Raw genomic sequence first — 12603 nt, forward strand, 5'->3', positions numbered from 1 at the left:
GCCGTAACACTAGTTGCTGCAAAGGAAGAACGCTGTTTGAGGCAATGGCGTAAAGACATCGCTAACAGCAGCTGCTGCAATGAATGCTGTTCGTTTGATAGTGGTCGAGGATTGTACAAGAGATGGGGAAGTGTCAAGGGAGGCGTATACACCATGGACGATGCCATTCAGTCAAAGACAATCGGATCAAGGTGGTTGTAGGATTGACATGATGGGTTGAAGCAGGACAATCGTTGGCAGTTGGTAGTTGTACTTGATTGGGGTAACAGTTGAGAATGGGAGGAAGAGGAAATAAAGTGGGAGAGGAAGAAGTAGAAATTAACTTGATTGTTCTGATACTTGGATGATGTTTCTGTGTTTGAGTTTGCTCATTCAAATCCCCCTGAACCAAGGAAGTTGAAGGATGGATATGATGGGCTGGAGCAGGACAATCGTTCATATGCATTGGGTTGGGCAACAAAGGTGAATGGGAGGAATGGGTTGTTAGCTGGCAGTTTACAAATAACTTTGCAAAATGATTTTTCTCATATTGGGCGATACTTCTGTGTTTGAGCGTTTTTCAGTCAAATCTCATCGGATCAAGAAAGTTGAATGATGGGAATGATGAGCTGGAGCAGGACAATCATTCACATGCATTGGATTGGGCAACAGTGCCGATTGTGAGGAAATTGCTGTTAGCTCGCAATGTATGGGCTGTTGTCAATAGTATACAGCATCATCCTTCCATCCTTCCAGTCATGCAAAGTAGCTGTGTTACACAACACGACCCTCTGCATCTTTTGCTCTTTCAGGGTCCACCTACTTGACAATGAACATGTCTTCCCAGAATTTAACCAAATTGCCTGATAAGGAAACAGGCACACAAAATCGTCCACAACGTCTCTCGTATGCTAAAGCTACACGTCGTCCTTCGCTCATTCGTGATTCTTTGAAGACACCTACAGGTCGTAAATCGGCCACACACTCCAACGTGTGGAAAGTAGGCGGCTCACCAGCTTCTTGTCCCAGCTTGTTTTTTGATTTCACCTCTCGACCTGAACACCGTGCTGAAATACTTCGTCATATCAACAGCAAGTTTCCTAACAACTGTGGAGTACGCCTCCACTCTGATCACGCACGTCGCATTGTCGAACTCTTTATCGCCGACAAAAAAGACTATAGCAAAATCAAGTTCATGGGTATCAGCTTCCCTGACAACCAATGTATTTTACCTTCGATACCTCTTTCTCCTGATGCTCGCCTTGTACACCTTCAGCTTAGTGATCTACCCTTTACCACAAGGGACACGTTATCAAATGGTATTCAAGAAGCACTTTCCGACTATGGCAACGTCCTCGACTATGGTATCCTTCGCGATTATGATTCTCACCTCTTCATGGGCAAAGGCTATGCCACTCTGGAAATTAATAATGCCAAATCTGGTACAACTCCATTACGCCACACAGTTCCATGGCCCAATTCAGACGACCTGTTTCATGTTACGTGGGCAGAAATGCCGCTCCATTGCCTTCATTGCCATCAAGCTGGTCACGCTACATCTGCATGCCCTAATCGTGCTACTCGTTCTCGTGTTTGTTGGTCATGTGGCCAAACAGGCCATCGCGCCGCTAAGTGTCTCAACCGTAAACCCAAGCCTGATTCATCCAGTCCTACGACACCACCTATGCCTCATTCACCTTCGTCGCAATCTGCCAACAGCCAAACGTCTGATATCTCCATGTTGAAACTTGATCTATCGTCTATTGAAAGCCATAACGACAATATCATTAACGAGTACACACCTGATAATTTCGATGACAACATGCCTTTGCCGACGCCACAATTCACCTCCGGGCTCCTTCGCCATATTCACGATACCTACCCTATGTCTGACCAAGCCAAGCAAATCACCGCTTTCTTGACACCTTCAGCTCTTGATCTTCTTGCTGAATCTCTTAAACAGAACGGTCAACCTTTTGCATCCTCTACCCCTTCCTCTCATTTCTCGGGAAGTCCCTCGCCACCGAGGGACTATAGCCCGACGTAGTCATTCCTTCAATACGTAGTTCTTGTACGTTTTTTCAATATCGTTCCGATTTTGGGGTGCCACTCTTCGATGCACTCCCAATAAAACGAGGCCAAAAGCCTCCATATAAATACTTGACAATGAACAAAGACCACTTCTCATATAGCATCACGCTTACAAACATAAAGATGCCTGTATCTCCGAACTTTACAATGAAACGTGGGGTTTTTATTACAGCAATGTGCTCGGCTTGGTCAACAGCACCTTGTGTGAAAGTTTCACGATCAAGCTTGCCAATCCCAGTTTTCGCAATGTCGCCACCAGCCAAACTGGATCTGGAGGTCGACCTCTTCGACGACGACGACCAAAAAATATTTTTTGGGCTAGTTGCAACATTGAACGTGAAACTTTCACACAAAGTGCTGTTGACCAAGCCGAGCCCATTGCTGTAATAAAAACCCCACGTTTGATTGTAAAGTTTGGAGATACAGGCATCTTTACGTTTGTAAGCGTGAAGCTATATGAAGAGTGGTCTTTGTTCATTGTCAAGTAGGTGGACCCTGGCAGAGCAAAAGGTGCAGAGGCTCGTGTAATGTGACACAGCTACGTTTGCATGAATGAAAGGGTCAATGTATAATTACTTTATGGATCATCTAGGAACAGGCATGTATTGCCAGCTAACGGCCACTTTTATCCAATCATCATTGTTGCGAGATCCACTGCATGGGAACGATGCCCCCGCTCTAGACATTCATTTCCATGATTAAAGTAGGTTGATCCGAGCTGATTTGACTGAGCTACGGTCAAAGAGAGATTATATCACTCTGGACATAGAGCACGCTCGATGTAGCTCAACCGATGTAATCTTGTGTGAGCGTAACTCAACCAAATCATCTCGGATCAACCTGCTTTAATCATGGAAATGAATGTCTAGAGCAGGAGCATCGTCCACCTACAATAGAATGCACAAAATTTGGGAATGCACAAAAGTGGCTATTAGCTGCCAATGTATGACATAAAAGTGAGGGTTGCGTACCTATCATGCATTGTCCCTGAAGTCCTGACTTTTTAGCTGAGTTACCCAAAGAGGACCTTCTGCATCTTTGGCTCTCCAGGGTCTAGCTACTTGGCAATGAACAAAGACCACTTGTCATATAGCATCACGCTTACAAACATAAAGGTGCCTGTATCTCCAAACTTTACAATGAAACGTGGGGTTTTCAATAGAGCAATGGGCTCGGCTTGGCCAACAGCACCTTGTGTGAAAGAATGTCGCAAACAGCCCAAAAAATATTTTTTGGTCGTCGTCGTCGAAGAGGTCGACCCCCAGATCCAATTTGGCTGGTGGCGACATTGCGAAATCTGGGAATGGCCACGATGGACTTCATAGTTTGACACAAGATCGCTTTCACCCCGCCGAGCAAGATTGTTCTATTAAAGACCTCACGTTTCATTATAAAGTTTTGAGATATGTCCGTGTTTATGTTTTACATATACTGTAAGCGTGATGCTACATGAAGAGTGGCCTTTGTTCATTGTCAATGACCTCACTCATACTAGTTACTAGACTCAGAGGTGCAGGAGACGTCTTTGTGTAACAGGTCCAATGTCAACACTTCTGGGTAGATCCTATTGGTGGAAAGTGCATGATTACCCATCCCCTGTATGCCTTTGATAAGGTCCGCCTATTGTAGCCTCGTACGGAATATAGTTTGTTCTTATATAAGGTTGCTTAGGATAACGTTACATGAAGATCGTTATAGGTAAACATGGTATGTTCATATACTTGTGTTTATGTTGCATTGTATCACAGCAGCTCACTGCTCACTCCTCGAACATAATGAATTAAGCTTACAATGAACCAAGCGTACGTAACAAGCACTCTGTTGGGCATCATCACTCTGAATTGATTATCCTCATAAATCAAGCGTATGAGAATTGCCGTTGCCTATCATAGTGATCTAGGAAGCTTCGACGACAAGGGACAACAACGTCTTGATACGATAACGTAAATGATCGAATCTCGCTGTCCGATCTTCTTATTTATCCTTCCCCTTTCACTCAAAAAATCAACCAAGTGATGCACATCTTGCCCATCCCAAGTATTACGTCGAATCCAATCTTCATTCAATGAAAAAGTATAAGAATAGCACATGGTAGTGTGGATGTCTATAAACTAATACTATGATGAAGGGGTAACATTGCAAGTTGATAAGATAAGGATGAATCACATCGAGGCAACAGGGATAGTTGTGTCATTGTATTCTTGGTTGTTGGAGAATAGGTGCTGCATGATTTGCCTTGAGTACTCCAATGCTATCCATCGCTGTAAAACACCTTCTTTCGTCAAAGATACAAGCCTTTTCGCTGATCCCATCCAAGCCATCATCATCCTCAGCCGTATCCACGCGTCATGATCCGTCGTTCCTGTTGACGGCGCGAAAAGTAACCAAAGCAACATTCCAGGATCTCTTTTTCATCGTTGCACTTGATCGCATCCATCCATAACCATTGTAAATCCAATACGTTGGTTGAAAGGGCCGTTGTTGATATGTTCCCTTTTCCATCCTGCTGTTGATCTACCATTTTCTTGGTCATTTCCAGCGCTGCTCAACCAGGTGTTGCGGCGTACTTGATAGCTGATATGGCATCATCCATTGGAATCCATATGTACCAAAGCAAGTTGCTACATGTAAATAAAGCTGCTTCCACACCATGGCTATCTGCTGTTCACGTGATGAAGGCCACAAGGCAGGCTGCTGCAAGTAACTTGAGCGAAGGGAGTGAAGACTTTCCTAATGGTAACTGCTGTCAAGTTTGGTCGTGGCAAAGAAGTGTGCAAGAGCGTGTGTTGTAGTAGAGCGACAAGAATGTGAATGCCGTTTGAGACAATGGAGTGAATAGCAACTGCTGGAATGAATGCCGTTGCGTTTGATCGTGGCAGATGTGTGTGCTAGACAGTGTGTAGTATCAAACAAGGCGTGTTGGGGGCGTGTACAAGCCAAAGGCTTTGCCATTCAGTCAAGACAATCGGATCAAGGTAGTTGTAGGATTGACATGATGGGTTGAAGCAGGACGATCGTTTGCAGATGGTGGTTGTATACTTGAATGGGGCAACAGTTGAGAATGGGAGGAAGAGACAAGAGGTTGTGGGAGTGGAAAGAGAGTGGAAATTAAATAGCTCGGACACCTCTTGTATAAATGCATGCACACTGTACATCACACCTTGATATTGAGCTTTCCTCTATCGATCCTGAAACTTTCACACAAGGTGCTCTTGGATATGCCGATCACGATATCCTAAAAAAGACCGTATGCTTCATTATGAAGAGTTCGAACGCGGGACGGCCCAAATGTAGGAGACATGGTGAATGGATGGGAACACAAGAGCGGGCGGCCCACCGCGCCGAAGTTGCCCACCTTGAACTTGAAAATAGGTCAGAAGGTGCTCTTGGGGACGCTGATCAAGTTTATTTTATAAAAACCTCATGGTCCATTACGACAATTTTAAATGGGAGCGTCCAAATGTTGGAGAGTCGGGGACATTCGCAGGGTCTGCGATTACAAAAATTGACAATTCTTTGTTTGAGCGTAGCTTAGTCAAATCCCCACGGATCAAGAAAGTTGAACGATGGAGATGTTGGGCTGGAGCAGGAGAATCGTTCATATGCAATGTATTAGGCAACAATCGAGAATGGGAGGAAAAGGGTATGTGTTCGTTGCTTTTTTGAACATTGTATCGGGGTAGGTTACCATAAAGATAGTCTTTTGATGTAATTATAGATGGCAAGGTATTGTAGGTTCTTGTAAAATGTATACTACCAGAATGTAGTGTGGTTGCATAAGCGTGTAAGCTTATTGTAAGATCTCTACTATGCATCCTATTGTTAGTAAGTGTTAAACCATTCATTCAACAAGAAGTCAAAAGTCTACGAGCAAAGCGAGAAACCAGGGTCACTAATCCTTTATATTATCAGAAAAACAATTATGATTGGCATGTACTAATTAAAGTAGCTGCATCGGTCTCTCCTAGCTGACAAAGTTTCAAGGCCTGTGCCCAAAGAGATTTATGCACATCATCCGGCTCTGAGCATGGAGTAGCGTGGGGGATTGGCTGTGGTACAGTATCCGAAAAGTATTTTCCACCATGTTTGACGAGATCATGCATGGGAGCAAGGCACAGGTATAAAGGTGTCAAACTTCCTTCGCTGGGAGTGAGCATGATGAAATCGAAGATGGTTTTCAACCATGGTAATGTGAATAGTGTGGTGTGTGCAAAGAGCTTGGTTCGAACGGCCCCAGGATGATAACCTAGTAGGTTGATTACCATAAGTATCGTGTCAATGTGCATGTTTTATCCATACTCACAGAAGGCTTTAATGTTCACATGATACTTGTCAAGATGATCCTGAAGACACCGGGTCAATAAAGCAACCAGTCTCTTGCTTTGTGAATAATTCGTCAATCCATCCACGATATATCGCCTGCCAGCAAGTGAAATGTCGATTTGAGACGATCCATAGAGAGTAGAGCTGGATGCAAACAGGATACGACCACGCTTATTGTTAATCCATGGCAACAACATCAGCGTAAGTAATAGAGGTGATAAACAATTCTAAATATCAGCATTAGTGAGGATTTGCATGAATGGAACCATAAATACATCTTACAATTTGGAATTGGCTCTCGAGATTATCTTCAGTGATATGACATGGTACATTCATCACGCCTGCATTATCTATATACACGCACTTTTCAGTATTCCCAGCATCATTATAGGCCATTGCCAATATACTCACTGATCAAAATGTCAATCGATCCTTTGGGTATCTTTTCTTGTACCTTGTTGACAAAGGCATGTACGCTTTTGAAGGATGCCAAATCCACCAAGATATATGATAATGCATCATCACCAGCACCTAGTTCCTTCTTGGCCAATTCTGCCATCTTCCTTGATCGAGAAGCTACAGGCACCACTATCCATGAGTCGACCAGCAATATGCGGTGGATTGGGAATGCGTTGATTACCAATGATAACACGATATCCAACCTTCAAGAGTCCTTTCACAATCTCAAATCCAATGCCAGAATCGCCACCTAACTAAGATGATTAGCATGAATCCTTGTATATGCCAAGTATTGCTGTACCTGTCACCAAGGCAACCCTATCCTTCTTGTCACATGACTGTGTAAGCTGGTCAACCGCGTCCTTGTACAATATAGTTCCAGAGACACCACGTCGCCATAATGTCGTCGTTATCGTATCAGTGACACCGATAGCATAGACACGCATGAACGTAGGAACGATGCCCAATGCACCCACTAAAAGATTGAGCCGTTGGGCCCATCGAGTTTGCACATTGCTGGATCCCAGTTGAGTTTCGACCGGCTTTGCATTGTTGTAGAGGATAAAGAAAAGTGGGCCTACTGCACCTAAGAGCAGCAGCAGGATCAGGACCGTCATGGCGGAATGGGTGGCAACGTGAGGGAGAGAAAGAGGCCAACGATTTATGCGCGAGGACGAGTCTCAATACGGAATTCACGTGCAAAATCCACCTCCAGCAACAACATTGCTTAAGACAGTGATGGTCATGATAGCGTTCAATCCACGTGAGATTTGTGTGTGAATGAATGGTATGTGGGATAATGAAAAAGACTGCGTCTTTATATATGTATGAGTAGTGTAGTATCGCTGTTGCTAGGTAGGGTATACATGGATACGGGAGGAATGCGTGCTAATTATTGGATGCAGTGGAGAAAGAGGATACTTTTGGCAATGAAAGAGCAAGAGACATGACAACAATGGCAAAAAGCATGATGACGGTTGCTGTGGTATATCCAATCCAGCCATGACCCACTGTCAAATACCGGTTGACAATCTGATTGAGATTACGCATATAAATGCGCACGCCGACGCATATAGTGATAATCCCCAAGGCAATAAAAGCATATGATATGGCTCGTACTTCCATCGAATCCACTCGTTCGGTCCATGGTAACGATTGTGAGGGTGCAAATACTTTGGTGCGTAAATCAAGCATTGTCATGAATCCTTTTTACCCGTTCGGGATTAGTAAGTCAATGGACATGCATGATTTTGTGTGGCCCCCCTTTTTTCCCACCGCCATTGGCATTCTTACCAATCAATGCAAGTATCATCCCAGTACGAAGCCAGATGAGTGTGTTGCGTTCATTAGCGAAATGGTCGCGCGGATCAGGACCGTCAATGAAGGTATGGACTGTGGCAAAGTCAAGGTAATTGAAACGTTTACAGCATTGCTGATCGTTGCAAAGAGTGAATCGTGTAGGTGCTTTTTCCTCCTCCATAACGGCTAAAAGGAGTGCTACAACTCAATCAAAGTACAAGCGTGTGAAAGCAAGAAACGATGTGATGAATTGAATGGAAGGCGACGAATATCGATCAAGGAGAGCCAACAAGTGTTTGTATAAAGGGCAAATCCACGTATTTGTGTAGGATGTTCGTGTTTGGTATATAGAATGTAGAAGAGAGATAGAAAAGTAGGTTCAGGGGAATAAAAAAGAAGAGAGATAAATATACAAACTTGCAATGTCTGTGTATCAATCATCCATCGTCGATCTTCTCCTTTTGGCTCGGTATGCAATCCACATCACTGCTGCTACTCAGCTTGACTTTTTCCTGGCATCCAAATGCAGGTACCGACAATGATAATTTACCATGTTACGATGGCCATGTGCATATACATCACATGTAAGAAGTGTGTCACAGTGGGTTATTGGAAAGGCAGTAATCGACTAAATAATATACAACGACGACAGCTCCCATTGAACCATGCAACCACATGGGCTGATGCTGTATGTTGGTCTTTGGCCTTGTTCTCCTTTCTCTCATCATCAATCTTGCACCTCAACCCCCCCCCCAACTCCCTGGTTTAGTTTGACCACGCTCGCTTATCTATTTTCTTTTCTTTCTTTTCGTTCTCGTTTCTCCCCATTCATTCAATCTACCATCCTCCGATTTTCTCCCCTTCCACGCACGCATCATCATCCAGCAGTCATTCATTTTTTTTCGGCTCCTTGAACAAATGTTGCTTTGATCACATCTTTTTTCACATCCATTCCGTTTATCAACTTGTACGATGTATTATTCATTTTCCATAATATCGGCCTTGATCACGATAGTATCACTTTTACTCCCAAGGGCTCATGCATCATTGTTCAATTTGTTCTCCAATCCAGCCATCACACAAGGTACATCATAATAATAATGAACCTCTTGGGCCTGATTGTCAACATGAATGGGCTAAATGATACCCCAACAAAAAAGATGTTGTTTGGCTCTATGCCAACTCAAGTTCAATTAGCGAGGTGGCAACCAACATCCCTGCTGTCATGTACGACGATGATGTTCGACCAGCTTCCAACCTGACACAACCAAGTGGCAGCGGATTACGAGGTATCTTGTACGACCGTGGCAAGTCATGTCCATCACAACAGCAACAAAATACCACAACCTTCTTCAACAATGACTATCAGCATTCAATTCCACGTGTTGCACTTGTCAAAGGCGGTGGACCGTGTACGTTGGTTGAAAAGATCAAGTTAGCACAACAGGATGGTGCTCAGGGTGTGGTTGCTTTTAGTGAAGAAGCACCCACCAGCGGCAATACTTTCCCTGGTGACTATGTGAATAATGAAATGGTAAATCATCCATGCGCATTAATACCTCTTGAGGTTTACATACGAACACCTTAATTTTGATATAGCACATCCCATCGGAGGCAGGCATCGCGATTCCGGTCTATCACATTGATCCTGATATGGGCATTCATCTTGAGCACTCGATTGCCGATTTAGCATCGAAGGCATCTCCACAACAACAACAAGCCATACGTGTACTTTTGTTGCCAGGAAACTCACATGGACCGAATCCATGGGAGTTGACATTGATTATTATGATCGTCTTACTTGGTATCGGCTTTATTACATCAGGTACTATTAGCATCATCATCCTTTTAGCTACATGTTGACATGTCATCTCTCTCTTTTAGTGGGCATGCATTTCCATCTTGTACGCAAAAACCGTATTCTCCGCCAACAAGTCGAAGCAGGTCTTATCCCACCACCACCTGACATGCTTCCTATGGGTAAACAACTTCTGGATTCTGACCAGTTGGATAAAATGCCTACACGCACGATTGGAGGTGAACAAGCTGCTCAAGAACATCGTGCTGTACGTCGTAAAGCGTCTCGTATTTCCAATGCGTCCAAGATTGATACATCAGCCATCCATAACAAGCAACAAGAAGATGAAGACGATGATGATGAATATACATGTGTGATTTGTTTGGAAAAGCTAGAGCATGGTGATACTGTGAGGCAGCTACCATGTGAACATGAATACCATTGTGAATGTATTGGTAAGGCATCTCTTACACAAAAACAAAGAAAGTGGATGATTGACAATGGCACGCTTTATAGATCCTTGGTTGACATCCAAGTCGGGTGAATGCCCATTATGCAAGTTTGATTGTGTGGCTGCTTTAGCACCTCCATCTGAACAACAACCAAGTAAAGATGAAAACGTATCATGGACATCACGCATAAAACGCCTCTTTATCCGTAGACGGCAACGCCAACCCGACGTAGAAGAACGTAGCGTTGAATTAGACAGCATTGAGCTATCATCGACCGCCACAGCAGCTCCAGCAACACGATAATAATCAATTAATCCGCTCCATTTCTTTATCATCGTCAAGGCTTCATCTTACATAGCATCCTTTGTACATAGTTGAGCCTTGTCAAATGTAAGATGTAGTAAATTAGCCTATAAAAATGATGTCAATTTGTGATGGAAATGCTACACAAGGATGACAAAAGGAGATTAATAAACCTAATGAAGGGAAAAGAAAACGCTCTTCTGATTTACCATTCCCACAGCTATTGATTTACCCGAACCAATTTACCACGATGCATGAGAATGATGGAACACGTTTCATTGTTACGGACTTTAGGAATAAAGGAACATGAAGACCTATTGCCCTATAATTGTAGGTGTGTAACGGCCTACTTTGGGAGTATAAAAGTGATCTCCAGGTGTGTGTGTGGAAACTAGCTGATATCCATAACGACAATGAAGCTTTCCTTGTTGTACGCGTTTGCAATGTGCTATGGGTGTTTAGTGGCTATTGCTGCACCCACCAAGGCCGATAACGTTGTCAAGGTCAATCAGCATGGTGATGGAAATGGTCATTTTCATACTGTAAGTGGGTTCTTATGGATATGCATGGTCCAGCGAAATACTCAGTGAATGAAAAATCCAGATTGGGGATGCGCTCAAATCCCTTCCAGATAACTCGGATACATACGTTATTGAGATTGAGAGCGGTGTATACGAAGAACAACTGGTGATTGATAGATCAGGTCCAGTGGTCTTGCGTGGCAATACCAAAAATGGCCAGCGTTCTTCATACAAGGACAATACAGTAACGATTGCGTGGAACTCGACGGCAACCAATGTGAGTGATAAAGGGGATAACGGACGCATGTAACACTAATTGATGTTAACAACTTAGGGCGTGAGTGATGAGGATTCCTCGGTGGTGTTGGTTAAGAATGATGGCTTTCGAGCCTACAACATCAACTTTAATCAAACCTATGGGCTATCATTCTCAGGTCCACAATCCGTAGCAGTGACCGTGGATGGTGACAAGGCAGTGTTTGACCAATGTTTATTTACCAGCTATCAAGATACTTTATTTGTTGGCAATCGATCATGGACGGGTCGCCAATACTTCAAGGAGAGCTATATTGCTGGTGCTGTGGACTTTATCTTTGGCAATGCATCGAGCTACTTTGATCGCTGCATCATCGCATCGAATGGTCCTGGTCACATCTCAGCCCAAAAGCGTCAATACCATGATGAAAATGAAGCTATTCCCTCGGCCATGATTTTCAATGAGTGCCAAATTATCACCGATCCGAACACAAATGGGGTCGATCTCACACAAAAAGTCGATCTTGGCCGACCATGGAGGAAATACGCCAAGGTGGTGTACATGAATTCATATATTGGTGATCACATCAAGCCAAAAGGATGGGGCGATTGGTATTCAAGTACTCTTGGTGATTACTCAAATGTTGAGTACTATGAATACAATAACACAGGACCTGGTTCATGGCAAGAGGTATGGGTATTATGCATTATGATGTTGTATGCAAAGTCATGCTGACATGTAGAATGGCATAGAACATGGATGCTCGAGCCGAGGTGAATTACACACGTCTTATTAATGAAGAAGAAGCTAAAGAGTATACGCTTGATGCATGGTTTCATTCTGATCTTTCATGGCTAAACTAGGATGAATGTTTATGGAATAAAAAGAATATACATAAATGGTGTCAGATTGATAAGAATCAAGGGGGGGGTGTTCTGATAATAGATATACGACAACGCCAAATCCATGGTTTATGCATAGGCTTCAAGGAGTAAATGCACTCCTTACATTTGATGGAAGACAAGAAGAAGGGTGGTTGGTTGATAACAAAGAACACTTGAATGGGATGGTGGAGCAGAGACACCAAACAAACTTGAGGGAACCTGTCAAACGTAAATGATA

The 12603-nt window shown here is 43.5% G+C and overlaps 5 protein-coding genes across 5 annotated transcripts; 3 read left to right on the top strand and 2 right to left on the bottom strand.

Annotated features, from left to right (window-relative positions):
* Window positions 1–814: 814 nt before the first annotated feature.
* O0I10_002271 (uncharacterized protein) lies at window positions 815–2026 on the top strand (the record flags this gene model as incomplete). The annotated part of the gene is made up of 1 exon (XM_058482355.1): window positions 815–2026. The coding sequence occupies one exon, from the start codon at window positions 815–817 to the stop codon at window positions 2024–2026; it is 1212 nt and encodes a 403-aa protein (XP_058346853.1).
* A 3964-nt stretch (window positions 2027–5990) lies between these two features.
* O0I10_002272 (uncharacterized protein) lies at window positions 5991–7469 on the bottom strand (the record flags this gene model as incomplete). The annotated part of the gene is made up of 6 exons (XM_058482356.1): window positions 5991–6316; window positions 6374–6620; window positions 6676–6743; window positions 6805–6969; window positions 7034–7102; window positions 7154–7469. 6 exons carry the CDS (start codon window positions 7467–7469, stop codon window positions 5991–5993), a joined length of 1191 nt encoding a protein of 396 aa, XP_058346854.1.
* Window positions 7470–7740: 271 nt separating this feature from the next.
* On the bottom strand, window positions 7741–8332 carry O0I10_002273 (uncharacterized protein; the record flags this gene model as incomplete). The annotated part of the gene is made up of 2 exons (XM_058482357.1): window positions 7741–8057; window positions 8146–8332. 2 exons carry the CDS (start codon window positions 8330–8332, stop codon window positions 7741–7743), a joined length of 504 nt encoding a protein of 167 aa, XP_058346855.1.
* Window positions 8333–9376: 1044 nt separating this feature from the next.
* On the top strand, window positions 9377–10704 carry O0I10_002274 (uncharacterized protein; the record flags this gene model as incomplete). The annotated part of the gene is made up of 4 exons (XM_058482358.1): window positions 9377–9685; window positions 9751–9976; window positions 10036–10404; window positions 10466–10704. The coding sequence occupies 4 exons, from the start codon at window positions 9377–9379 to the stop codon at window positions 10702–10704; spliced, it is 1143 nt and encodes a 380-aa protein (XP_058346856.1).
* Window positions 10705–11147: 443 nt separating this feature from the next.
* On the top strand, window positions 11148–12344 carry O0I10_002275 (uncharacterized protein; the record flags this gene model as incomplete). The annotated part of the gene is made up of 4 exons (XM_058482359.1): window positions 11148–11246; window positions 11308–11502; window positions 11560–12171; window positions 12234–12344. The coding sequence occupies 4 exons, from the start codon at window positions 11148–11150 to the stop codon at window positions 12342–12344; spliced, it is 1017 nt and encodes a 338-aa protein (XP_058346857.1).
* Window positions 12345–12603: the final 259 nt, after the last annotated feature.

The sequence above is a fragment of the Lichtheimia ornata genome (assembly GCF_029851405.1).
Source record: "Lichtheimia ornata isolate CBS 291.66 chromosome Unknown scaffold00006, whole genome shotgun sequence".
Classification (NCBI taxonomy): domain Eukaryota; kingdom Fungi; phylum Mucoromycota; class Mucoromycetes; order Mucorales; family Lichtheimiaceae; genus Lichtheimia; species Lichtheimia ornata.